Consider the following 27,799-nt stretch of genomic DNA (forward strand, 5'->3'; position numbering starts at 1 on the left):
CTCCTGAGGAGCTTTCTAGGCATGCTCACCTACACTCTTTAGCATTTTTAGAACTGAAATGTGGTTTAAAATACTACAGTGAAAGTTGAAACAATACATCACTGAAATGCTGCATATTATTAGCATGTGTTCAATAGTTTAATGTCTTGTGGAACTGTAGTTTTTATACATTGCCCCACCACATCCCCAATCTGTAACTGTACTTAACAGAATGCAGAGTTCCTCTATAAGGTCATGCATTAAAAATTATATTTAAGGAGCATATGGACTAAATATGTGTCCTCTCTTTACTAACCTTAAATGATAAGCCTTAGGAAACTGTTATTTGTCAGTGCTATAAAGCAGATTGCTGCCCAGTGGTTTCAATTATCTTCAAAGGTTTCTTCACAGGCAGTAATAGTTGTATCAAAACCTGCAATTTATTATTCAGGTTTTACGCTGAAGTCTTCACAGTGATTATGTTCTTTTCAACACAATGGTTTTTATGCTGACTTTTCACATTCTTTTTCATCTTTTTATTATTTCCACAGAATGGCCACCAAGTTAATTCGGCTTGTTAATGACAAGAAAAGATCTGAGCAGATTGGTGGTGGCCCCAAGCGGTTGGGCCAGGATGTGGAGCTTGAAGAAATGATTGAGCAGCTGCAAGAGAAAGTTCGTGAGCTTGAGAAACAAAATGAAGGCATCCGCAAGAGACTCATTTCAACCAAACAGCAGCTCCAAGTTCAAGGCCATCGGCACACTCCATACAGCTATGTTCAATCTCGCATTAACACTGGTCTCAGAAAAGTGAACGAGGCTGTCGCCATCCCAGAGCGCACAAGGAAAGGTATAATTAAAATTGAGATTATGTGCTAATAACTTTTTAATAGACAATATCCTGATTGGGTCTAGGCTCTACTCTCTGATACATGCGTGCACAACATTGCAAATCTTTGAAAAATCATTATACATATGTAGATTCTGGAAGTTATATGTTGAGATAGAATCATCGTTAATGCAGGTTTTTACATTCAAGACTTTCCATTGACTACAAGAGGAGTAGAATTGGGCACTCATTTTCAATCTTGTATTTGGGGTAATTAAATTATATAAGAGAGTTCAATTATATATGTTACATTTTTATAAGGAGAAAGTTTGTGAAGGGATTTGTGTTTGGATAGTTTATTGTATCTATCCAAATAACTTGTAAAAAATAGTCATGGGGCCTGATCCAAAACCCATTGAATCAGCTGGAGACTCCCCATTAACTTCTATGAGTTTTGTGTCAGACTCATGGTCAGGTACATTGCGTATTTGTCTTTTTTTTTTTTTTTTTTTTTTTCAAATTTTCAGTTTCTCCATAAAGAGAATATCCCATACTCTTGCAAACATTCATTCAGCTGGGAAAGCACATTGAGATTATTAGTTACTATGACACTTTGACCTGCCAAAAAAAAAAGTAATTCTGACACTTTTAGACAGGCAATGAAAAGTAATAAGCTTTTGCATTTTACTCTCCTAATGTTTATATAGTGTGAAATTTTTAATACCCAATAACTGTGTTCTTTCAGCCTTTTGTGATATCATGAATTACAATTAGACATTTCAATTAGTCTGCCTCTACAATACTGTAGTTAAATGTGGTGCAAGGACAGAAAACTAGGAATGCTCTATGACACACTATAAATGGTCTTCAGCTTGGAAGAGCAAACTATTGTAGCTTAGACCTATTCTTGCAAAATTCTTTCAGATATATTGTTAAGCAGAGATTCTTTCTATTTGTTTCATGTCTCTCTGTGTTGCAGTTAAAGATTGCTGCCTTGTCTTTAAAAAAAGAAAAAAAGTGATAACCCTAGTGTCTTGGCTAATATTTTGTTCTCCAAGGCAGAGGTGAGCATTGCCTGCTGTATTTGCATATCTAATTGTAGCACTATCAGTTTGACTACAGTAACTCCTTTTTCTTTCTGTGTAAAGCATTTTGGGATATGAAGGGAGCCCTAGTTTTTGCTTTATTTGCATTTGTACGTTTTAGTCTTATGGGTGAGAAAATACAACCATGGCAGCTAAAATTGGCATACATGCACTTTGTGGAAAGATTGTGATATTCTGTTCTCCTGCTTGGCAATCTTACAAAGATTTATTTTATTGCAAAAAAAAAAAAAGTACTCTTATTATTATTATATTGCCTCTGCAGAGCCCTACTGTAGGAGTTGCGTGGCTGGCCATATGTCTACAGAATCTAATTTGAGTAGCAGTGGTCAACTAGGGGCAAGCACAGTTTACTTAGGACATACATCCAACAGCTGGGTGTATAAAAACAGCAAGATAGCTCACATATTGTGAGAGAAGTCGCAATTCAGGGTAACTGCATCTGTATTCCCCATCTCTGGTCCAGTAAGGACACCCACTCTAGGCTCCCAGCTCCTCAACTGTGACCTCTCATGAGCAGAAACCCATGTCTCTCTCCCTCCTGACTGTGGTTTTTCCAGGCAGCATTGTTCCCCAGCAAATCAGACTGCCTAAGCAGGCTTGCCCTGCTTTCTCCTCAGAGGCTACAAACAGCATAATTGCCCACATTACAAGTTACCACAGAGCCCTTTTTAAGCAGGCACATTTATTTTTAAGTTGAAAGCATTACTGAGAAAACATATTAAAAACAAAGACCCTACACCCATGCTATAAAGCTTACCAGAGGTCATTCCAACTCAGTCTTAGGCTCTGGCAGGTGTCAGTCCTTCCAACCCGTCTCTAAGGATTTCTCACCTCCTGCCTCTTCTCCCTAACCCTAACACTCCCCCCCCGAACGGAAGGTTCTTTTCGTTTGCTGGATCAGAAACATGACTCTGAGTCAGTTTAAACTCAGGCTAAAAGTGAATTTGCCTAATCACCTCCCACTATCCTTAGTTCCTGGAATGCTGTACAATCCCTGGCCCTCAATGATACATAAAAATACAGTAAGGTCTCCCAAACATACTGCAGGAAATTGCCTAATATCTCTATCTGAGAGTAAACAAGGAGAAACCATCTCAATCCGAATTCAGGTTCTGACTTTCAGAGGGGCCATCCTAGATTCCACATAAGATGTAGCTTGCTTGCTTACCTGAGGACAAGTTCCGAGATCTCATCCAGCCAAGTCTCTCTTATCGAAAGCTTGGTAGGTCTAGGCTAGAAAGCACAATGAGAATTTATTTGTGAATGTTAGGCCTGACAGGAGTCTGCACTTTTATAAATCCTTTCTTTTAGGGAATGTCTACACAGCAGTTGGGAGGGTGCTTTCCAGCCTGGGTAGACAGATGCACACTAAACGTGGCAGAGTGGCCACGGCAACACAGGCAGCAGCTCAGGCTAACCACCTTGAGTACAGTCTTGCCCAAACCCCTGGATATGGGTGGCTAGCCCAAGCAACCACCATGGCCACACAGATATTTTTAGCACACTAGCTTGAGCAGAACTAGTGCATGTCTGTCTGCTCACTCTGGGAAGCATCCTGGCAGCTGCTGTGTAGACATACTCATAGGTTAAGGATGCCCTTTTAAGGTTAGTTGAATCTGGTGTACAAAGCAAGTGCTTACAGCTTGGGTATGGTAGTGTTTCCTTCTCAGCAAGTCAAAGACTCTGTATTATGGTGTTCACTATCAAAAAAATGTCTTGAATGTTGTCTCAGCCTGCTCTTTAGATAGTGATAGGCATGGATGCCTTCAGTCTGGGTTGGGAACACATCTAAGATCTTTGACTATATGTGGTCTTTGATATGTGGTCTTCAGGAATCAAAGAATCATTAACTTGCTAGAACTGTTGACTATCAGGCTGGATCTCAAAATCTTCTGTATAGATCAAAGGGAAACCAGTGCAGCTTTTCAGAGACAATACGGTTGCTTAAACAGACAAGGGAGAACTTGCCTCTTTTGTGTCAGGATACAAGATATCTAAAGGAATGAGTCACTTTGTCTCAAGTGTGCCTATCTGCTATGCACCTGGCAGGCCCACAAACATCTAAAAGAACTAGATAAATTCATGGAGGATAGGTCCATCAATGGCTATTGGCCAAGGTGGGCAGGGATGATGTCCCTAGCCCCCTAGCTAGAAGCTGGGAATGGGCAACAGGAGATGTATCATTTGATAATTACCTGTTCTTTTCATTCCCTCTGAAGCACCTGGCATTGGCCACTGTTGGAAGACAGGATACTGGGTTAAATGGAGCTTTGGTCTGACCCAGTATGGCCATTCTTATGACTACTTGAGTCAGAAAGGTGTGGCTCAGTACGAGTAGTCATTCAAATCCTCAGTGGCTTTTCTGATATTTTACCATGCAGAGAGACAATGTGTGTGAGGTAATATCTTTTATTGGAACAATTTCTGTTGGTAAGAGAGACAAACTGTCAAGCTTACACATTAACTTGTGTGCTATTAGAACAATAAAAGTCCAAGCAGGAATGCTCTGGATATGAAGAATGATTAGCTACTCTTGGAATAACTGAGCTGCTTAGAAAGTCAACCAGATGATTTGTAACCTTTGGAAATACATACAAGGTCAAAGTATCTCAGTTCAAAGGCTTCCTAAGTAGGTAAGACTGTGCATTTAGTTCATTTTATGATCTTGTTGGTGTTCCTGTATATTGAACATCTCACAGCTCACTCATCTAGAGGGACGGCAGCCTCAGTGACATGTATCTTCAGTGTGCTCTTGTCTGAAGTCTGAAAAGCTGATGTATTGAGTTCAGTTCACGCATTAGCAAATCACTAATCTCTTGATGCTGCAATAAGATTAGATGTTGGATTTGGGAAGTCTGTTCAACTAGCCTAGCAGAGCTCTTCAGGGAGGTTACACCTAGCTAGCCCCTTTCAGTGGTACAAACTACTAATCATGGTCCTGTGACTGCTAAACTAGGTACATGACTCCTCCAGTATGGCTCCATAGAGTTAGTCCAATCAGAGAACAAGAATAGTTGCTAGGCAGTAACCATTTTTAAAATTATCATTACTGTTCAGTCTTCCTGCACTGAAGCTGGTATTTATGTTCTTTGCTTGTCAAATTACAATAAATACCTCCTTCTAACCCATATCAAAGCCTATTGATAACATTTCCCTGTAACCATGCATGCTGTTTTGTCCATACTGGAATTTTGATACCTGAACTGTGTGGTGTGTATTCTGAATTTAATACATAGCATTCTGTTGTGTATTTGATATAAAAATACCCTTTATGATATCTATATAATAAGTACAGATATTTATATTGTGTAAGGATTTTTTCCCTTATGTTAAATATCTTTTTCATGAACTTCAGTGTCAGAAATATGCCTCTCTGATTTCTTTATTTCTAGGAATGAGATTTCAGGATGTAGAACTGAGATCCCCCCAACCCATGCTCCCAAGATACGGACATAGTTTGCTTGAAGAAGCAAGGGCTGAGATAAGAAATTTGTATGATATTTGTATTTCTTAATTTTCTACAATTATTAGTATATGTGATATTAGTGAGAAAAAACACATTTTGCAACCATCAAAGTGTCTTACAGGGCTTCCACTCCAACAAAACATGGGGCCTTAGGATCTGGCATTGATTGTACTGGCATCAGCAACACTGCACGAGAGATTTAGAAATAGAAAGTATAAGGATCCCTTATCAAATTGCATTGGGCAGAGAAATTTAATAGAGTAAAATGTATGTACTCTAGTTGGAATTTGGTCAGGTTTTAACACCCTTACTCATGCAAAATTTGCCTTGGAATCTTTTTATGACTCTTAGTGGCCAGAGCAGTTAATTTCTAACTTATGTTTCGTTCAAAAACCAGCACTTCTTGCAAGCACAGTGTCCCCTATCCCCATGCTAGGCTATTGGGTTAACACTGACAGAAGGAAGAAAGCTACCTATGAAATTATTACCAACACACTTCTTGAAGCACCTGGATTTTAGTCTAGAGATCTCCCATCAAAGTGGTGACCTAACTTAGATGTTACTTAACTGATGAACTGTGAAGATTCCTAGTCCAAGCGAGTGGGCCAGATTCTGTACTGTGCGTCTTGGACGGTGCAGCCCAGGGAATGGGGGTGGCAAAGCTGGCTTTAAGGATATGTCTACACAGCAAAGAAAAACCTGCGACTGGCCCATGCCAGCAGGCTTGGGCTTGGGCTGCAGTGCTGTTTCTTTGCTGTGTAGAATTCCGGGCTCAGGGACTCTCCCACCTCGCCAGCCATGGTTGTCTAGTTGCTCTGTAGACATACTGTGAGTCATCTTTGCATTTCCTAGGTTCCAGGCTGCTCTTCAATTCAATTGGCATGCATTGTAAGTTAGACTTGGAGCATAGAGAACCTCTGGCACATCCCTGCTCTGAGGGCTGTGTTATCCAAGGATGTGATGGGGAGGGGAAACGTAGCAAAAGTAGTTAATTTCTAACTTAAAGTTACAGGACTCTGTTATAGTATTTTTCTGCCCTAAAACTTATCAGTACCTATTCTAGTTTTCTGAGGTCTGGCTTTTCCTAAGTCCATTTTTTGCGTATGGCAAAAAACATTTGTCAGTAACATTTATCCAAGTCAGATTTATTTGAGGACCCAAAAGGGCTAAATTTTCAATATAGGCATAAACTAAATTGTCCCTTGGGTGTAAATTCCACCCACTTAAAGGAGTTTAGAATACTGTTGATATGACCCCTGAATTTGGTCCCTGGTGAACAGTTAAAAGGGTGATTTCAAAATACAATACATAATAATTTTCACTGAGTAAAATATGCAGTAAATGTACCTTACCTCTTGGAGTGAATGGTAAGCATAGTTTTCTCAAGATGCAACATATGTATTTACTAGAGTTAATAGCTAGCAACTGTATCTAACGTACAAAAAATTGTATAGTGAAAGAGACTATTAATAAAGACATACAAGGTAGCCACACTGAATACTACCTCTATAATTGCAATGGAAAAAATATGGTCGTTTGTCTATTAAGATGTCTATAAAGTTACCAATATACCATTTTTTGATTAATATGATGTGCTGATCTGCTCATCTTTCAGGGCAAACCCAGATCTGGGTGGAATTCACCTGAAATATCACTGCATCAGAATAAATTCCACTACTTGTAAAAGTTAGTAATTTTGATGCAGATTGCCTAAATTGCAGTGCACACCACCACATAACCCAAAATAAAAGTTTAAAAATGGAGTTCCCTCTTTTAGTCCATTGAGGATTTGTTAATCTTCTCATGCCTGGAGGTGAAGTTTTCCTGCCCCCAAACATTCTGGCAGCAGAAAATTAAGAATAGGACACACTTAATATGTCATGTAAATAAATCAGATGTGATATGACATAATAGCTTATGCTAAACATATTAACTTAATTTAAGCCATCTACGATATGCTGTTTTAAAGATGTTATGAAGGGTTTAGATATTGTAATTGAAAATGTGGCTAATATTTGATCATCTAATTTTTTTTTGGACTATTTGCATCCCCCTACATGAACTAAGTATGCATGTAGGTCTTATAAAAAACCTCTAAACACAAGCTGCTTTGTTAACTTGCAGGGAAAACGTGATTGAGTCACAAAAGGGACAGATTGAAGAATTGGAGCACACTGGAGAAGTGCTAAGGAATCAGCTAAGGAAGAAGGAAAAAGAGTTTGAAGAATCCATTCTGCAACTGAAAGAGCAAAAAGCAACAGGGCAAAGGTATTCTGAAAAATGGAAGCTTCCATATTACAAAGCCATAAAGCCTTCTATATGTATTAGGGTGAAGCTAATTATGTCCTAATTCATATATCCTCCATATTTCTCAAAACAGTACAGGACATTTAGATAATGATTCTAGAAACAAATGAAGTTTGTTGTGCTTATTTCTTTGTGTGGTAATGCTGAGTACTAAGGCATTCAAGTAAAGCCTTGTCCTGCCTGACCCTGGCCAGTTAGTATGCTGAAGGTAGGCCCTGACCCTAAGTTTACACACTAGGCCGGATATAGGGGCAGGCAATCTCCTGGAGTGCCGGGCTTGGGAGGCACTGGGCTTGGAATGCTGTTTTTGTTGTTAGCGACAAAAGGGAAAATAGAATGCTTGAAGTAAAATGTTTTACAAATCCTATTTTGTAATTTATCATCTTATATGACCGGGATAAATCATGCATGCAAATCATGAATCAAAGATGTGAAATGGGCTGCAAATGCAATAAAAAATTAGGTATTCAAAAGTTTAACAAATGGAGGGAGGGGGCACCGAAGATGCTCCTTACCTGGGGAGCCATTTGTTTTAGAGCCAGCCCTGTTCACACATATGATGATCTCAGTCAAATGAACATGAAGCTGTTAAATGCAATAAAATGATGACATGCACAGATGTTTAAATGCATACAGCAGAATGCCCTCTGTAGGTATGCAGGGGAAGAAACTGAAGACTGTTGTATTCTTTCCTCCTCTTTGCTACCTCTCATTTTTTTCCCTGACTTCTCTTCTTGTTTTTATTCCTATATATTTCTCCTTCTACTTTTCCTAATTCCTCACTTTTCTTATCTTTCCCTTTCTTCTTTTATCCTCATCATCTGCCCTTCTTTTTTGTTCTGTTATTCTCTACCCTCAACATTTTCTTTTCTCCTTTGCATTATTTTTTCTCACCACATTTTTGTTTCTAATTTCCCTTATTCTCATCCAGTTCTACTTCTGTGCTTATTTTTTATCTTCTTCCTGACTTTCCTAATGACTTACATCTCTCTTTTTGTTTAAAGTTAATATTTTGACTTTTAGAACTGAATTGACGCAAGAAATCTCTCTGCCAGCTCTGTATCTTTTTAAGAGTTAGACAGGACAGGTCTATTGAGTGGCCTGATCTTGTTACAGCTACACTCAACAGCACTTTGCTCTCCTTTTGTCATCTTGTGTCTTCCTCCTCGATCTTAACTCACACCCATTATCTATTGCTATTTTTCATTATAGTTTAATTTAGGGCTCACTATTCTATTTCATGCAGGCGAAAATCCAGTTGACTTCAATGGAAGTTTCTGCAGACTTAATACTGGCAAATTAGGCCCTTAATTATACCATACATAGTTCTGGGCAGGAACCTTGGCTTATGTGTCTGTACACATCAGTAGCACTACATATTTAATAAATATTGATGCTGAATTATTTAGCATATCATAATTGATCTCAGTCTAGAACGTCTTTCTTTTAAAACATAACGTGAATAGTTTAAATGGGTATTAGCAATACTTCCACTTAGAAAAAAATCTGTATGTATTATGTATATATTTTACCTTAACTTTAGAGATTCTAAATATATGCAATCTATAATAGTACTGTAAATCTATAGTTATTTACATTAATAAAATGACTGTACAGGTACCAGTAACACTGTTATTTGTAGGTTTCCATTCCTGTCTGCATAAGCTCAGGTTTGAAATTCTGGAAGTATTTCCTAGATATCTGATTCCTTATTTAAAACCTGGCCCTGAAATGTTAGAAATCTATATACTAGTAGTTCCTGACATTTCTGGCACATAATCTTTACAGAAAATATAATTGAAATTCCTTGCAGTTGTTGTTTAATCGACCAGTTTGGTTTGTCATCAACTTGGCATAAACTTTTAGTCATCCCAAGCCTGTAATTGGCATGAAATAGGAACTAAAACACCCTTTTATTAAAATCATGTTTTTTTCCTGTTGTTGTGGCCCCTAGAACACTCAGATCTGATTTTTGCATATGTTCCACATAATCTTTTGTTAGCAAAACTCTTGTGTCCTTGCAGCCCATGTGTCTGTGGTTTTTAAACCAAATTCAATATAAAAAGTAAACAATATAATGTATGTAATTTCCCTATTTGTAAAGGAGGTGCTACAGTAAATAAAAAGGAGTTCACTGTGAAATCACATGCACATGGATATAAAAAGTAAAAAATTAAGTGTACTGGGGACCACCCCAACCCCAAAGCAGCCTGAAATCCAAGAATCACAAAGGTGGCTCAAAGCCACTTTGACCTCGCAGTTCCACCCCATCCTGCACTTAGATTTTCTATGCTGCACTTCAAAACAGGCACAACACAGAACATAAACTAGTGTCTGTCCAAGTGGGTTAGACCAAGGGTTCTCAAACTGGGGTTCGGGACCCCTGGGGGGTCACGGGGTTATTACATGGGGGTCGTGAGCTGTAAGCCTCCAGCCCAAACCCCCCTTTGCCTCCAACATTTATAATGGTGTTAAATATAATTAAAAGTGATTTTAACTTATAAGGGGGGGCCGCACTCAGAGGCTTGCTATCTGAAAGGGGTCACCAGTGCAAAAGTTTGAGAACCACTGGGTTAGACTATGCATTGAGGGGACTATTGCAGCATTCACTAGTACAGCTGCAGATACTGTGTTTCTTATAATTTTCCATTAGAAGTTTTGTTTTTTAAATAGGGGCATATTACTTTGAGAAACTTGGCACATAGGATATCAGGCTGGTTACATTTTTTAAACATAACATTTAATTTAATTTAGTTTGGTTGTATTTAATTTAGAGATGGACAGAATATAATTACTTCATGGTTGGATGATTTCTACAGAACATAGTGCTCAAGCCAAAATGCTTTTATTCTGAACAATTACATTTTTGCAAGCAGCTAGTCCTTCAAGTAACTTAATTGCTCTTGGTATTTTCCAAAAACATATTTTGAAGCCGCTCAGAAGTGCATTTGTGAAACAGATACTTGACAATGCCCTTCATCTTTCATCTCTCAGTATAGAAAAATAGTGTATTTTGTATATATAATAGCATTTTTTTTGCAACAGAACTTCAGGATCAGGCCTATTGAAAACACAGATTTAGGAGAATAGTACATTAAATTTTCTTGATTACAGTGTTTGCATTGTAGCAGTTCCATTCCCAGATTAGAAGGACCAGACATGGTAGACTTAATACAGCATTGGGGATTCAGTAGAACTACACATGAGTAAAACTTTGCCAAATAAGACCCACTGCAAACATAAACTTGTACTCACGTTTCCATCTGACTTCTCACGCCTGACTTCTCATGCTCACGCTTGTTCGTGTGTCTGCAGATCAGAGATTTGCTGATTGTTGGATAGGTATTTATTTAACTTCGCACACATCCAAATCCCTATTTCCACATGAAAAAACTGAGTTGGACTAAAAGCAGAAATGTAAATGTGCACACAAAGATGCATGTTGTCCTGATTTCTATGTGTATAGTTTTAAATTGAAATGGTTAATATATAATTTGATATGTGAATTGAAACAGTTCTAATTTCTCTTGTATAAACATCTAATAATGACACTAATGTGATACTTAAGAGTAAATGATTGCTTTTTTTTTATTTGACCACCATTAAAAGAAATAAGAGGTACAAAACAAAAACTCTATTAAAAGTTTCAGAGTAGCAGCCGTGTTAGTCTGTATCCGCAAAAAGAAAAGGAGTACTTGTGGCACCTTAGAGACTAACAAATTTATTTGAGCATAAGCTTTCATGAGCTACAGCTCACTTAATCGGATGCATGCAGTGGAAAATACAGTCGGGAGATTTATATACACAGAGAACATGAAACAATGGGTGTTACCATACACACTGTAAGAAGAGTGATCAGGTAAGGTGAGCTATTACCAGCAGGAGAGCGGGGAGGAAAAAACCTTTTGTACTCATGATCAAGGTGGGCCATTTCCAGCAGTTGACAAGAATGTGTGAGGAACTGTGGAGGGAGAGGGGGGGAATAAAGATGGGGAAATAGTTTTACTTTGTGTAATGACACATCCACTCCCAGTCGTTATTCAAGCCTAAGTTAATTGTATCCAGTTTGCAAATTAATTCCAATTCAGCAGTCTCTCGTTGGAGCCTGTTTTTGAAGATTTTTTGTTGAAGAATTGCCACTTTTAGGTCTGTAATCGAGTGACCAAAGAGATTGAAGTGTTCTCCGACTGGTTTTTGAATGTTATAATTCTTGACATCTGATTTGTGTCCATTTATTCTTTTATGTAGACTGTCCGGTTTGGCCAGTGTACATGGCAGAGGGGCATTGCTGGCACATGATGGCATATATCACGTTGGTAGATGTGCAGGTGAACGAGCCTCTGATAGTGTGGCTGATGTGTTTAGGCCCTATGATGGTGTCCCCTGAATAGATATGTGGACATAGATGGTGTAGTTTCTTTTGGTAACCCTCAGTAGGAACAGAGGGGTAATGGCTTGTAGAAAGTGGTGTTGGAGGGCTGCCTAGCAGCCTCTTGTTCATATTCCGACTTATTCATGATGATGACAGCAGCTCATTTGTCAGCCTTTTTGATTATGATGTCAGAGTTGTTTCTGAGGCTGTGGATGGCATTGTGTTCTGCACAGCTGAGGTTAAGGGGCAAGTGATGCTGCTTTTCCACAATTTCAGCCCGTGCACGTCGGCAGAAGCGCTCTATGTAGAAGTCCAGTCTGTTGTTTTGACCTTCAGGAGGAGTCCACCCAGAATGCTTCTTTTTTGTAGCCTTGGTAGGAAGGTCTCTGTGGGTTAGCATGTTGTTCAGAGGTGTGTTGGAAATATTCCTTGAGTCGGAGACATCAAAAATAGGATTCTAGGTCACCACAGAACTGTGTCATGTTTGTGGGGGTGGAGGGACAGAAGGAGAGGCAGATTCTTCTGCTGGGCTAAGAGTATAGTTGGACAGATTGACAATATTGCTGGGTGGGCTAAGGGAACCACTGTTGTGGCCCCTTGTGGCATGTAGTAGTTTAGATAGTTTAGTGTCCTTTTTCTTTTGTAGAGAAGCAAAGTGTGTGTTGTAAATGGCTTGTATAGTTTTTGTAAAGTCCAGCCACGAGGAAGTTTGTGTGGAAGGTTGGCTTTTTATGAGAGTATCCAGTTTTGAGAGCTCATTCTTAATCTTTCCCTGTTTGCTGTAGAGGTTGGAGCAAATGCGATACAACCACATTTGCTCCAACCCCTCAGACAGACAAACACCTACAAGATCTCTGTCAAGCGTTCTTACAACTACAGTACCCACCTGCTGAAGTGAAGAAACAGATTGACAGAGCCAGAAGAGTACCCAGAAGTTACCTACTAGAGGACAGGCCCAACAAAGAAAATAACAGAATGCCACTAGCCGTCACCTTCAGCCCCCAACTAAAACCTCTCCAACGCATCATCCAGGATGTATAACCTATCCTGAAGGACAACCCATCACTCTCACAGATCTTGGGAGACAGGCCAGTCCTTGCTTACAGACAGCCCCCCAACCTGAAGCAAATACTCACCAGCAACCACACACCACACAACAAAACCACTAACCCAGGAATCTATCCTTGCAACAAAGCCCGTTGCCAACTGTGTCCACATATCTATTCAGGGGACACCATCATAGGGCCTAATCACATCAGCCACACTATCAGAGGCTCGTTCACCTGCACATCTACCAACGTGATATATGCCATCATGTACCAGCAATGCACCTCTGCCATGTACATTGGCCAAACCGGACAGTCTCTATGTAAAAGAATAAATGGACACAATTCAGACGTCAAGAATTATAACATTCAAAAACCAGTCGGAGAACACTTCAATCTCTTTGGTCACTCGATTACAGACCTAAAAGTGGCAGTTCTTCAACAAAAAAAACTTCAAAAACAGGCTCCAACGAGAGACTGCTGAATTGGAATTAATTTGCAAACTGGATACAATTAACTTAGGCTTGAATAAAGACTGGGAGTGGATGTGTCATTGCACACAGTAAAACTATTTCCCCATGTTTATTTCCCCCCCCCCCACACACACACACACACACACTGTTCCTCACACGTTCTTGTCAACTGCTGGAAATGGCCTACCTTGATCATAACTACAAAAGTTTTTTTCCTCCCCGCTCTCCTGCTGGTAATAGCTCACCTTACCTGATCACTCTTGTTACAGTGTGTATGGTAACACCCATTGTTTCATGTTCTCTGTGTATATAAATCTCCCGACTGTATTTTCCACTGCATGCATCCAATGAACTGAGCTGTAGCTCATGAAAGCTTATGCTCAAATAAATTTGTTAGTCGCTGAGGTGCCACAAGTACTCCTTTTCTTTTTGCCTATTAAAAGTGTTAATGGACTAATGGACATGACTTAAGGCAGTATATAGTTTTGTCATTTCAAATGTGTTTGGAGAAATGACAAAAGTATACACTGTGGTGATGATATTTTTTTTTTACTTCCATGATTAAAGTTAACCTGAATTAATTCCTGGGGCATTGATGGGAGACTGATCCTGTTCTACTGAAAAATATTGGTGGCCAGTTCTCTTATTTTCTCTTTCTTTACCTCTGAATAGAGAGGGAAGAGCTCCTGAAAGTTGTTTTCTGTTTGAACATGGGCTAACCATATGGAAAGAGTTGAGAGCTGTTTTCTTACTTGATATGGCAATAGGAGCTGTCTTCAAGAAATATCCATTGACTGCTGTCTCAGTGTTGTTACATTTGATAGTTTGCAGATTTCAGTGACATTAATGTAACCTCAATGGAGCCATTTCTGATTTAATTTCACTGGTGTAATTGATATGCAAATGAGAAGAAAGTAAGCCCATAATATTAAATGAACTTTCTTTATTCTCACCTGGAACTTTTTTGGGAGACGAGGAGAGGGAGGGGACAGAGCAAGTTATTTTGGACCAAATTTTGGCTATAAAGGGAAAATACAGCATTAATATGTGCTCATATTCTGCTTCATATTAGACTTATGATCCCTTTGCATAAACTATTTCTGCTCAGAGACAGAATAATTGGGATGAGGTACTGTGCTTTGTCCAGATGACCACTTAAGTATATATACATACACTATTCGTAGGGACCACTGTCTCTTCAGCTGCTGCTCTGTGATGTCAGTTGTGGAAGACCTGAGGAGATATCTCTCCATGGTTTTATAGGAGAAGCAAAATAGGAAAGGCAGCTTCTGCTATGTGTTCCCACCACTGCCAGCAGGCTTTCAGGTGTTCACCCATGTACCTGATCAGCCAGAACACAGCCATTTAATAGGAGTAACATGAAAATGTTGCATGTCTGAGAGGAAAAACTTGATGCCCTTGCCTTTGTAAATATTTGAGAAAATATATATTAAAATCCATACATTGCTTAAAAATAAGTGTCATTTACTTTCAGTAGCTAGCAACTATGTGTAGTTAGATATTGTCAGAATTGTCAAAACTAAACTCAATTCTCATAAATTTTTCCTGATTTTGAAGGGTTGATGTGTTAATAAGGATTGGCAAAACCATTCAAATCAAATACTGTTTGTCACTGTTGAAGATAATGGTTAATTTGGATTGTCCAGAGCCATTGGAGTTACATCTGCACATCATAAATCCCATTATCATCTGCTCCTTTCATTTACTTAAAAAAAAAAAAAAAAAAAAAAAACTCCTGTAAAAAGCGTTTGAAGGGATCAGTGTTGTTTGGTGAAACAAGATTAATAAAAATGTGCCACTACATTAGCTTTTAAATAGCTAGTAAGAGACAATGCTGCTCTTTATATGCACTACAACTTTATATAGATAACATGTTTTGGACACGTGATTATTTTAGCGTTTTGTTAGGTTGTTTCTTGGGGAAGATCCCAGGTTCATGAGCTTGTTTATCATTTGTGTAAGGACAATTTACTGGGCAATACCAAAACACAATGAACTTCAATATTTTAAAGAATAAGAGTAAGTATTTCAAGTCCTCAGCTGGTTTACAGATGTGTAAGCTTCGTAGTCCATTTTCTGTTTCCAGCATGGCATTGTGACAATTTTTCTAATAGTCTGTGATAGACTATTGGACTATTGCTATAGTCTAATTTTTATGTCACTCTATTTTGTATTTGTAAAAAGCTGTTCAGGGGTTTCTTTTTGTTGAGCTTGAAATATATGCAAAAAATAATCATAGAATCATAGAATATCAGGGTTGGAAGAAACCTCGGGAGGTTGTCTAGTCCAACCCTCTGCTCAAAGCAGGACCAATCCCCAAGTAAATCATCCCAGCCAGGGCTTTGTCAAGCCTGACCTTAAAAACCTCTAAGGAAGGAGATTCCACCACATAAGAACATAAGAATGGCCATCCTGGGTCAGACCAAAGGTCCATCCAGGCCAGTATCCTGTCTTCCGACAGTGGCCAATGCCAGGTGCCCCAGAGGGAGTGAACGTAACAGGTGATCTAATGATCTCTCTCCTGCCATCCATCTCCGCCCTCTGACAAACAAAGGCTAGGGACACCATTCCTAACCCATCCTGGCTAATAGCCATCAATGGACTTAACCTTCATGAATTTATCCAGTTCTCTTTTAAACCCTGTTATAGTCCTAGCCTTCACAACCTCCTCAGGCAAGGAGTTCCATAGGTTGACTGTGCGCTGAGTGAAGAAGAACTTCCTTTTATTTGTTTTAAACCTGTTAACCATTAATTTCATTTGGTGGCCCCTAGTTCTTATATTATGGGAACAAGTAAATAACTTTTCCTTATTCACTTTCTCCACACCACTCATGATTTTATACACCTCTATCGTATCCCCCCTTAGTCTCTTCTTTTCCAAGCTGAAAAGTCCTAGCCTCTTTAATCTCTCCTCATATGGGACCCGTTCCAAACCCCTAATCATTTTAGTTGCCCTTTTCTGAACCTTTTCTAATGCCAGTATATCTTTTTTGAGATGAGGGGACCACAGCTGTACGAAGTATTCAGGATGTGAGCATACCATGGATTTATATAAGAGCAGTAAGATATTCTCCGTCTTATTCTCTATCCCCTTTTTAATGATTCCTAACATCCCATTTGCTTTTTTGACTGCCGCTGCACGCTGCGTGGACGTCTTCAGAGAACTATCCATGACTCTTCCAAGATCTTTCTCCTGATTAGTTGTAGCTAAATTAGCCCCCATCATATTGTATGTATAATTGGGGTTATTTTTTCCAATGTGCATTACTTTACGTTTATCCACATTAAATTTCATTTGCCATTTTGTTGCCCAATCACTTAGTTTTGTGAGAGCTTTTTGAAGTTCTTCACAGTCTGCTTTGGTCTTAACTATCTTGAGCAGTTTAGTATCTTCTGCAAACTTCACCACCTCACTGTTTATTCCTTTCTCCAGATCATTTATGAATAGGTTGAATAGGATTGGTCCTAGGACTGACCCTTGGGGAACACCACTAGTTACCCCTCTCCATTCTGAAAATTTACCATTTATTCCTACCCTTTGTTTCCTGTCTTTTAACCAGTTCTCAATCCAAGAAAGGATCTTCCCTCTTATCCCATGACAACTTAATTTACGTCAGAGCCTTTGGTGAGGTACCTTGTCAAAGGCTTTCTGGAAATCTAAGTACACTAAGTCCACTGGATCCCCCTTGTCCACATGTTTGTTGACCCCCCCCCCCCTCAAAGAACTCTAATAGATTAGTAAGACATGATCTCCCTTTACAGAAACCATGTTGACTTTTGCACAACAATTTGCGTTGTTCTATGTGTCTGACAATTTTATTCTTTACTATTGTTTCAACTAATTTGCCCGGTACTGAAGTTAGACTTACCGGTCTGTAATTGCCAGGATCACCTCTAGAGCACTTCTTAAACATTGGCATTTCATTAGCTATCTTCCAGTCATTGGGTACAGTAGCTGATTTAAAGGACAGGTTACAAACCATAGTTAATAGTTCCGCAATTTCACATTTGAGTTCTTTCAGAACTCTTGGGTGAATGCCATCTGGTCCCGGTGACTTGTTACTGTTAAGTTTCTCAGTTAATTCCAAAACCTCCTCTAGTGTCATTTCAATCTGTGACAATTCCTCAGATTTGTCACCTACAAAAGATGGCTCAGGTTTGGGAATCTCTTGAACATCCTCAGCCGTGAAGACTGAAGCAAAGAATTAATTTAGTTTCTCCGCGATGACTTTATCGTCTTTAAGTATCTTGATTGTCCTGGGGCACCACTGGTTGTTTAGCAGGCTTCCTGCTTCTGATGTACTTAAAAAACATTTTATTACCTTTTAAGTTTTTGGCTAGCTGTTCTTCAAACTCCTTTTTCGCTTTTCTTATTACATTTTTACATTTAATTTGGCAATGTTTATGCTCCTTTCTATTTACCTCACTAGGATGTGACTTCCATTTTTTAAAAGATGCCTTTTTATCTCTCACTGCTTCTTTTACATGGTTGTTAAGCCACGGTCAGTCTTTTTTAGTTCTTTTACTGTGTTTTTTAATTTGGGGTATACATTTGGGTTGAGCCTCTATTATGGTATCTTTGAAAAGTGTCCATGCAGCTTGCAGGGATTTCACTCTAGTCACTGTACCTTTTAATTTCTGTTTAACTAACCTCCTCATTTTTGCATAGTTCGCCTTTCTGAAATTAGATGCCACAGTGTTGGGCTGTTGAGGTGTTCTTCCCACCACAGGAATGTTAAATGTTATTGTATTACATTTTCCAAGCGGTCCTGTTATAGTTACCTCTTGGACTAGATCCTGCGCTCCAGTCAGGACTAGATCAAGAGTTGCCTCTTCCCTTGTGGGTTCCTGTACCAGCTGCTCCAAGAAGCAGTCATTTAAAGTATTGAGAAATTTTTTCTCTGCATTTCGTCCTGAAGTGACATGTACCCAGTCAATATGGGGATAATTGAAATCCCCCACAATTATTAAGTTTTTTATTTTGATAGCCTCTCTAATTTCCCTTAGCATTTCATCGTCCCTATCACTGTCCTGGTCAGGTGGTTGATAGTAGATCCCTACTGTTATATTCTTATTAGAGCATGGAATTACTATCCAAAGAGATTCTATGGAACATGTGGATTCATTTAAGATTTTTATTTCATTTGATTCTACATTTTCTTTCACATATAGTGCCATTCCCCCCACCCCCGCACGACCTGTTCTGTCCTTCCGATATATTTTGTACCCCGGGAACGATTTTGTCCCATTGATTTGTCCTCACTCCACCAGGTTTCTGTGATGCCTATTATAGCAATATCCTCCTTTAACACAAGGCACTCTAGTTCATCCATCTTATTATTTAGACTTCTAGCATTTGTGTACAAGCACTTTAAAAACTTGTCACTGTTTATTTGTCTGCCCTTTTCTGATGTGTCAGATTCTTTGTGAATGTTTCTCATCTGATTTGGCCCATACTTTATCCTCTTTCATTCCCTCCTCCTGACTAAAACCTAGAGAATCTCTATCAATAGACTCTCCTCTTAGAGAAGTTCTGTCCGACCCACGTGCACCTCGGCAGCAATCGGCTTTCCCCCTAGGTACCTCCTCCCTAGGTAACCCATTCCAGCGTTTTACCACCCTCCTAGTGAAAAAGTTTTTCCTAATATCCAACCTAAACCTCCCCCACTGCAACTTGAGACCATTACTCCTTGTTCTGTCATCTGGGACCACTGAGAACAGTCTAGATCCATCCTCTTTGGAACCTCCTTTCAGGTAGTTGAAAGCAGCTATCAAATCCGCCCTTTCTCTTCTCTTCTGCAGACTAAATAATCCCAGTTCCCTCAGCCTGTCCTCGTAAATCATGTGCTCTAGCCCCCTAATCATTTTGGTTGCCCTCTGCTGGACTCTTTCCAATATTTCCACATCTTTCTTGTAGTGTGGGGCTCAAAACTGGACACAGTACTCCAGATGAGGCCTCACCAATGCTGAATAGAGGGGAGCGATCATGTCCCTCGATCTGCTGGCAATGCCCCTACTTATACATCCCAAAATGCCATTGGCCTTCTCGGCAACAAGGGCACACTGTTGACTCATATCCAGCTTCTCGTCCACTGTAACCCCTAGGTCCTTTTCTGCAGAACTTCTGCCTAGCCACTCAGTCCCTAGTCTGTAGCAGCACGTGGGATTCTTTTGTCCTAAGTGCAGGATTCTGCACTTGTCCTTGTTGAACCTCATCAGATTTCTTTTGGCCCAATCCTCTAATTTTTCTAGGTCCCTCTCTATCCTATCCCTACTCTCCAGCCGTATCTACCAATGAGATCAACTTTATCTGTTTTGAGGTAAAAAAAAATTCGAAACATTTTTTTAGATCTGTGATAACCTTTCACAAGCTTTTCCTATTAAATAATGCATTCTCAATTAAAACTCAGCAGGGGAAATATATAACAGAATTGTAGGCATATAGAGTTTCTGCATAGATGTTATGTGTTTTTATATAGTTAAAGACACATCTGCAGCTGATTTGAATGCTGGTCTTAGGGTATTATCTATGTAAAATGCTAAGTCACTTTTCTTGGAAATATTTAAAAAGTTTAAACTCGGAGAGGAAATTCCAATAAGTAGTAATCCTATGACCACATACTTTTAAAGAAAGTGGATAGATTGCAAAATATATAATCCTTCTGCTTTAAGCATAGGATTACTCCCTGCACTGCAGTATATCTGTAGTTTTGATATTGTCAACAAACATGTCCAAATAATGATTGATATTTACATGTCATCTTCCAGTAAAATGTGGAATTACTTAAAATCTATAATTTAAATTTTAAAAGAAGGAATTAAGTTGGCTATTACACGCTAAACCTTCCCCCAAGTGTGTTGTGGAAGTAAGAAGCCATGAAAAACTGGTTTGCAAGAGGTTTTAAATTTTCAAGGCAAAACTAATAAGACTGCTATTGTACCTTATATCTCACTGAGTTTATTTTTTATACAATTTTGAAGGTTAAACATTCGGGACAATGTGGAAATGATAAAACTCCACAAACAACTGATGGAAAAAGGCAATGCTCTCGCAGCAATGGAAGGGAAATTTCTTCAGCTTCAAGAGGTAACTAACTCGCAATCAGTAACATTCCATTCTCACATCATATGACAACACTGAACACTTGAGAATTGATGGAATAAAATATTGCATGCATGCTACCTGAAATTTACAATGTTTCCAGTGTTAAAGTAGTTTTGCAGAAGGGTCCAGCAGGCCCTACAGATCTTGCATGTATGCAGTGAGCTCATCCATGGGAGTGCAAGGGTTTGGTGTGGTCCAGTTTTCATTATACAGGTAAACTGTAGATTTCCAGCTGTCTCAGGTAATGATTGAAAACTTTCTAAAACAGGGTTTCATAAAACAAATGTTGGTTTCAGTGTGAATTTGAAATATGGGGCTGGAGCTGAGTGTTGATAAAACATAAATGTGGCTGTTCGTGGATTGGCTTTTACTTGTGTCTGTAACAGGAGTAGGCAACCTATGTCACACGTGCCAAAGGCAGAATGCAAGCTGATTTTCAGTGGCACTCACACTGCCCGGGTCCTGGCCACCGGTCCGGGGGGCTCTGCATTTTAATTTAATTTTAAATGAAGCTTCTTAAACATTTTAACAGGTTTCAGAGTAGTCTCTAAGGTGCCACAAGTACTCCTTTTCTTTAAACATTTTAAAACCCTTATTTACTTTACATACAACAATAGTTATATATTATAGACTTATAGAAAGAGATCTTAAAATGTATTACTGGCACGCGAAACCTTAAATTAGAGTGAATAAATGAAGACTCGGCACACCGCTTATGAAAGTTTGCCGACCCCTGGCCTATAATATAAGGGAAACCATTTTTAAGGACAAGTTTATATCACATGAAGCATAATTTTCTGTAAAATAACCACCAGAAGTAAGGCTGTTTGCTACATGGTGGACTCCATACATGGTCTGAAGGTCCATATCCTTGCCGCCTTCTCCAACTTCCCCTCTCACGTATACCCATGGAGGGCCCTGTGCTGGTCCAGGTAGAAGTGGGACAATGGCAGTGAGGCAGCTAACCATTTCCCCTCTGTGCTGTTTGGACCCTTCAGGCAATGAACCTGTGCGCCTAGAGGGGGTCCCCCTCCTTAAAGTGCAGCAGTACCAGATATATTTGTTGTTTATAAGAGGTATAGTTTGGGGCTATTGTTTCTCACATCTGACAGGGGTGTCATAGTAAGTGAAATATTATTCAAATATTTTGGCCTTTTTTGAAGTTAAACCTTTCTTTCAAATTCTTATAAGCAATAGATTTTCTGTTTTATGCATGTGCAAACTTCCTTCACAGTTGCAAACTGAAATAGTGATCCAACAAACCATAAGTTTCTAAGCCAGAAAACTTACTGAAATAAGAGTGACACATTTTTAAAACTTCAAGCCAAAGACACCTTTGATGGACAGTTGCAGCATTAACAGTGCCGAATAAGGGATCGGTAAATACAGAATAAATAACAAGCAACTGAAGTAGAGGGCTATAGCTCCATCATGAGTCTGTATGGGTGTCTTTAAACTTAAAGAACAAAGCTCAAGTATTTGCTACAGCCAGAAAACCCTGAGATAAAGTTATCATCCTGAAAAAAATGAATAAGACACACACAGTTTTCGTAATAATTATGAAATGTAACTAATCATAGAAAACAGCACAGAATTTCTAATGTGAATAGCAAACCAGCACACATAGACAGTGTAGCACCATTCAGTAGTGATATGTTTTTCAGAAGTATATTTGTTTTCATAAATATTGAAATTAATTAATATGTACTTTCAATTTCCACCAGTTGAAATGCAAATACTATCTACCCATTTTCCCTTTTAATCTGGACCAGCACATTTACTGTGCAACCAGGGGATGATAAAAGCTGAAGATCCTACTAGCTAATGGCCTGAAATATATCCATGTTATCATACACGCATAGAGAAAGTGTTTTAATATAGTGACAGTTGTCCTTGTGTGGGCCGTCTGGATGAAAGAATCAGTCTGCTTAGAAATACTGAGGGGCCCAGAAACTCTCTTCTGATTATTTATTTACTATCCCTTATACGAATATTAAAAAAATAAAGAGGTCTTGGTTCTGAAACTGATATTCTGGATTTCATGAACCGTAGAGCGAAACTTGCTAAATTATTATTTTATGTCGTTTCCAGTTTTAATTCTAAGGAATTAATTCTGCTCTCACTTACCCCAGGGCAACTATTGATTGCACAGATGTAATTGAGATCCAATTTGATTCTGTGGCCTGATTCTCTGGGGTACTTTTACCGCAGTGTAGCACCATTAATCTCGATGAAGTTACTCCTGATTTACACCAGTGTAAGTGCAATCAAAATCAAGCCCTTTATCTTTTTATGTGCAGGCATGTTCCCCAAAGGATAAAGTGCCAGACACCAGTGAAATCCAAAAAACTAGAAATCACCAACCCAGTTACCAGCTTGAGACAGGGTATAAAAGGAGAACAGAAAAGGGCCAAGGGCAAAGCCCTAGGGAACTGCCACAGAGAGTAGGGGAGGAGAGGAGGAGAACCCACTATAAGAGATGCTGAAAGAATGTACAGAGTTGTAGAAGAAGAGCCAGAAGAAGACTGTGTCTTGAAAGACCAGTGAAGATAAAGAGTGAAATCCTGACCTCGTTGAAGTCAATAGCAAAACTCCCATGGACTTTAATGGAACCAGGTTTTCACCCCAGATATCAAGAGCAGGATTGACAGTATGTATCAAAAAGAGCTGAGAGATTGTGGAAGATGAGGATAGCCGTAGAGGCCCTAGGTTGTCTGGAAGTTGGTTATTAGAAATTCTAGTGCATGAAGTTTCAGTAAAGTTTAAAAAGGTCGGAAGCCACATTAGAAGGGATCTGAGACAGACTAGGACAAGAGAAAATCGATACATTGATTGTAGACTGTATGTTCAGTGATTTGAGAGATGAAGAGAAGGAGAAAGATGGGGTGGTATATGGAAATGCAGGTAATATTGAGGGATTTTTATGTATTTATATATTTACTGAGGATAGGAGAGTTGAGGGCATATATATTTTGAGAGAGGGAAAAACCATAGGATAATGAGAGGTTGAGAAGTAGGGCAAGGGAGGGGTTGAGTAGAAGGGTAATGTAAGTAAGGAAGTTGGAAGGGAAGAGATTAGAAATGGAGGACATCAAGGCTGATGATTGGGGAAAAGGAGAGGAGTTTGAGAAGAAGGGAAATGAGTGGAAAGAAGGTGGGGCAGAGAGTTCTCAACATATTTTGTCAGGGTTTTTTTTTTCTCTTTAAAGAAGGTAGCAAATAATGTACAGAGATATAAGATGGGGAAGAAGGCAAGGGAGTGTGACAGATATGACAATATCCTGCAATAGCCTAGTTTAACCTTTTGGAATTAATTTTAGGAGTTCATCGTATTAAAAATGCAAATACTTATTTGTTATTGTGTTAAATTATTTAATGTAAACCCAAGGATGTGTTATGCGCTTGAAAGGACTCTTTGAAACAATGTGCTATGCAAAGTAGGGGGATTTCTAGGAAATACTTGGGAGGAGGGGGAATGCAAATGACCCACCCCAGGATCCATTCTTTTGAAGCCGCACCTTGGACAGAAACTTATTGTCTGTCCAATTATCTATTCATGGTCACTTCAAAGACCCAAACTGAAGATAGGAGGGGGCTCAGATACATGAGCAGGTTTGTTCTGAGCTGAAGCTGTGATGAACTTGTAATCACAGGAAAAAAACTTGTGGGGTTTGATAGACTAATCACCAACCAAGAATCCTTGTTGGTGATCTTTGGTAAGCTTATTGGCATGGGTGTAGATTGTATGATTTGTTTTTAGTATGTTTTCTCTGTAATGCTCTTACCTTAAGAATAAACGTGCATGCTTAGAAAATACTGTGGTAATTTCTAAGTGTTGATAATTACACTGTCTGCCATCTCTGAGGAGAAAGCAAAGCAGGCCTGTCTGCCTGTTTCTAGTGAAGCCAAAGTATGGTTAGGGAACTGTTCTTCCTGGAAATCCCCTGATCGGAAGGTGGAGAGACCTGTGCCTTCCCCAAAGAAAGGCAGTGGCTGTGGCGCTGGAAGCCTAAAGTGGGTGCCCTCGCTGGACTTTAGAGGAGGAATACAAGTGCAGTTATATAACTTTCTTAAGAAAGGAATCAAAGACTGCAAATAAGTGATGAGGACTATGGATAATATACTTAATTTGTTCTGGTTTCAGAGTAACAGCCATGTTAGTCTGTATTCGCAAAAAGAAAAGGAGTACTTGTGGCACCTTAGAGACTAACCAATTTATTTGAGCATGAGCTTTCGTGAGCTACAGCTGTAGTTCACGAAAGCTCATGCTCAAATAAATTGGTTAGTCTCTAAGGTGCCACAAGTACTCCTTTTCTTAATTTGTTCTGCGATTTCTCTGGTATGAGAGCATCTGCCATATTTGCTGCTTTACGTAAGGGTTATTTTATGGATAAATGGGTGGTGAAAGATCAAGTGGATGACTTTTTTTTCTTAAGTCATTTTTGAGAGTAGTTATTCCGCACGTAGACTCCTCAGAAAAGACTGAACAAAATTGCACAGAATTCTCTATCAGTTTCTGTCTTAAACTCCTGAAAATATTACATGACATAGAATTGTGGAAAACATGAAAACTAACTTCCCCCATCCAAAACCATCCATAAAAGACTCCTATATTTATATAATTACATGTTAGGTTTAGAGAATGTTAAATAGCAGACTGGCCAGAAACAAAACAGCCTAACAGCCATATTTGTCTGAATGTGATTTACAGTGAAAGTCTTTATAATGAATCGGTGTTACTAAAACACTGTGAAATATGAGGGATATAATCATCAGTAATATTCTGGAAATGGGGTTCTACCAGCATCTTACACTAATATTAAGGATGGTTAAAGTATCTACATTTAATCCAACAATGTAGGTTAAATTTTAAAAGAAATTGTAAGCCTGTCATTAAATTATCATTTCCAAGGAAATGTATCTGAGTGAATTGTGAATATAAATCAAATGAATATCTAAAACTATGGGTTAGCAGAGCTGTCAAGTTCTGCGATTAGCATAGCTGTGGTCAGCCTTAACTTTTGCTTGTTATTGCAGTGTTTTTGGTCAGCACATCTAACCACCGTAACCACAGCAAAATGTTTTAGTTGCTTTAACAGATGTAGTTTTGGTCCTTCTCATCACAACTAACTGTAAGATGTTAATGCTGAGGAGAGGAAAAAACACCACCTTTCTGTTGGCCATGTGTGCTGACACTGACCTTTCAGTTTCTACAGGGGGTCAGGGTCAAACTTAGTTCAAGAGTGCCTCCTGTTGGCTGAGTTGAAAATGTGTATTATGTGCCGGTTTGCAAGATCAGCTACCATTTGAATATATACATATTTATAACTCAGGAATTATTTCATCATTGTGTTGTTATCGGAAGCTTAACTTTTTCTTTTTTTCTTCTCCATTCCTTTTTATAGAATCAAAGGAACCTTAAGGCCAGCCATGATGCTTTAATGGCAAACGGGAATGAACTCAGTCTGCAGCTTAAAGAACAGCGTTTAAAGTGCCTCCATCTTGAGAAAGAATTACAGTCGATGACTTTTTCAAAACAAATGATAGAAGAGGTGAGATTCCATATGGCTCAGGCATTGATCTACATTCAAATCTAATTCTGGAAATATTTAGTGAGAGAATTATACTTTCAATTAAAAAGATTATCTAAATGTTGCTCTGCAAATCACTGCCCCTTCTCTTTTTGGTTAAGAGAAAGTATAGTATAGATTTAACTTCTGACTCCATATGTCTAGAAATTATATCTACACTTGCTGCTTGTTTTAATAGGCCGTCTACATATTTGACCTCTGTTTTTCTGCATACATTTGAACTTTCATGGTGATATTGGGCTGACTTCATTTATTGGTGAAAATTTGTTTATTTTAATATAGTGAGTTCTGTTACATGTATCCGAGATATTGTACATTTCAAAATATTTCCTATGCTTGTGAGACGTGCTTAAAGTTAGAGGAGTATTCAGGTAAGCATTAGTATTTAGAAAAATTTGTTCCAAAAAACAGCCATGGTACATATTTTCTTGATTAATTTTTACTGAGATTTCTTAGCACCACATTTTTGAATTACAGCAAGTTTGAACATCTACCTAAAATCTTTTAAAATGATGTTTTCACATAACAGATGACTGTCCTTTCCACCTGGAAGTTCAAATCAGTCACTTTTTCTGTTCCTGAGCTCCTCTTGCCAGAAGAATAGAAGTGCCACAGTCACCATTGATCCAGGCTTAGGGCCCGATCCTTCAGTCCATTCCTTATTCCCTTAGTAGGTCCATTGACTATGTGCAGGAGAAGGGGTTTGCAGGATCATATTCAGGTTCTTCCATTGTATATCTTGCTACATTTAGTCATGCCTAAAGGTTGGCTCATTGTGAATTTATTGTTACATTGACAAAGCTTAAGCTTAAAGAAACTCATCCCATATAATGAGTTTAACCTCTAAATAGTTATAATATACTTGGGAAAGTTCTTAATTTTTTTAAATGTTTAGTGGCTTTAAAATTCTTATCTCCCTTCAATAGACATTTTGAAAGCAAGCAGTCAATAATATCTGTTTTTGTTTGGCTGGTTCAAAACAAAATTAACTAAACAGAAGCCACTAACTAGCTAACACCATTCCTAGAACAGTACTAAGATCATCACGATTTGTTAGTGCCAAAAACAAATCTTTTTGACATAAACCACAATGTAATTAGATGCTGGTATTAAACACAGACCAGACTTGTTAATTTCATCTCCATAAACATGAAAAAAGTAATTGTTGTCCAAGTGGAAATACATTGGTGGAAGAAAAATATTATTTTTATGCTTCTAAGAGACTATTACACACAATGCTGAATTAAAAAATTAAAAGCACGTTTGACAGTTTCTACAGATCTTTGCTAATCACCTTTATAACTTGTTTTTATTTTCTCCTGTGCTGTGCATTACATGTAGTTTTCTTCTTCATTTTAGCTGCAGGATAGAATTAATGACCTAGAAAAGGAGAGGGATCTTTTAAAGGAAAATTATGATAAACTATATAACAGGTAAATTACAAATGATTTTTTTAATGTCACTTGACTCTTTTTCTTGTTTCCTAGCTCCTCTTTTTATATAT

General features: G+C 38.6%; 1 protein-coding gene across 9 annotated transcripts in view; it reads left to right on the forward strand.

Annotated features, from left to right (window-relative positions):
- The window catches only part of RPGRIP1L (RPGRIP1 like), a 141,483-nt gene that overhangs the window by 12,050 nt on the left and 101,634 nt on the right, over positions 1-27,799 (forward strand). For 7 of the 9 annotated variants that reach the window (XM_075118353.1, XM_075118352.1, XM_075118351.1 and 4 more), the window contains 6 exons: positions 531-829; positions 5,307-5,406; positions 7,505-7,648; positions 20,581-20,686; positions 26,110-26,256; positions 27,655-27,728. In XM_075118353.1, coding sequence (XP_074974454.1) covers positions 531-829; positions 5,307-5,406; positions 7,505-7,648; positions 20,581-20,686; positions 26,110-26,256; positions 27,655-27,728 — 870 coding nt within the window. Of the gene's footprint in view, positions 1-530; positions 830-1,785; positions 1,873-5,306; positions 5,407-7,504; positions 7,649-20,580; positions 20,687-26,109; positions 26,257-27,654; positions 27,729-27,799 lie in introns of those variants that run through there. The other 2 variants (XM_048817005.2, XR_012664555.1) reach the window with 2 other exon arrangements.

This window comes from Caretta caretta, chromosome 12 (genome assembly GCF_965140235.1).
Source record: "Caretta caretta isolate rCarCar2 chromosome 12, rCarCar1.hap1, whole genome shotgun sequence".
Classification (NCBI taxonomy): domain Eukaryota; kingdom Metazoa; phylum Chordata; order Testudines; family Cheloniidae; genus Caretta; species Caretta caretta.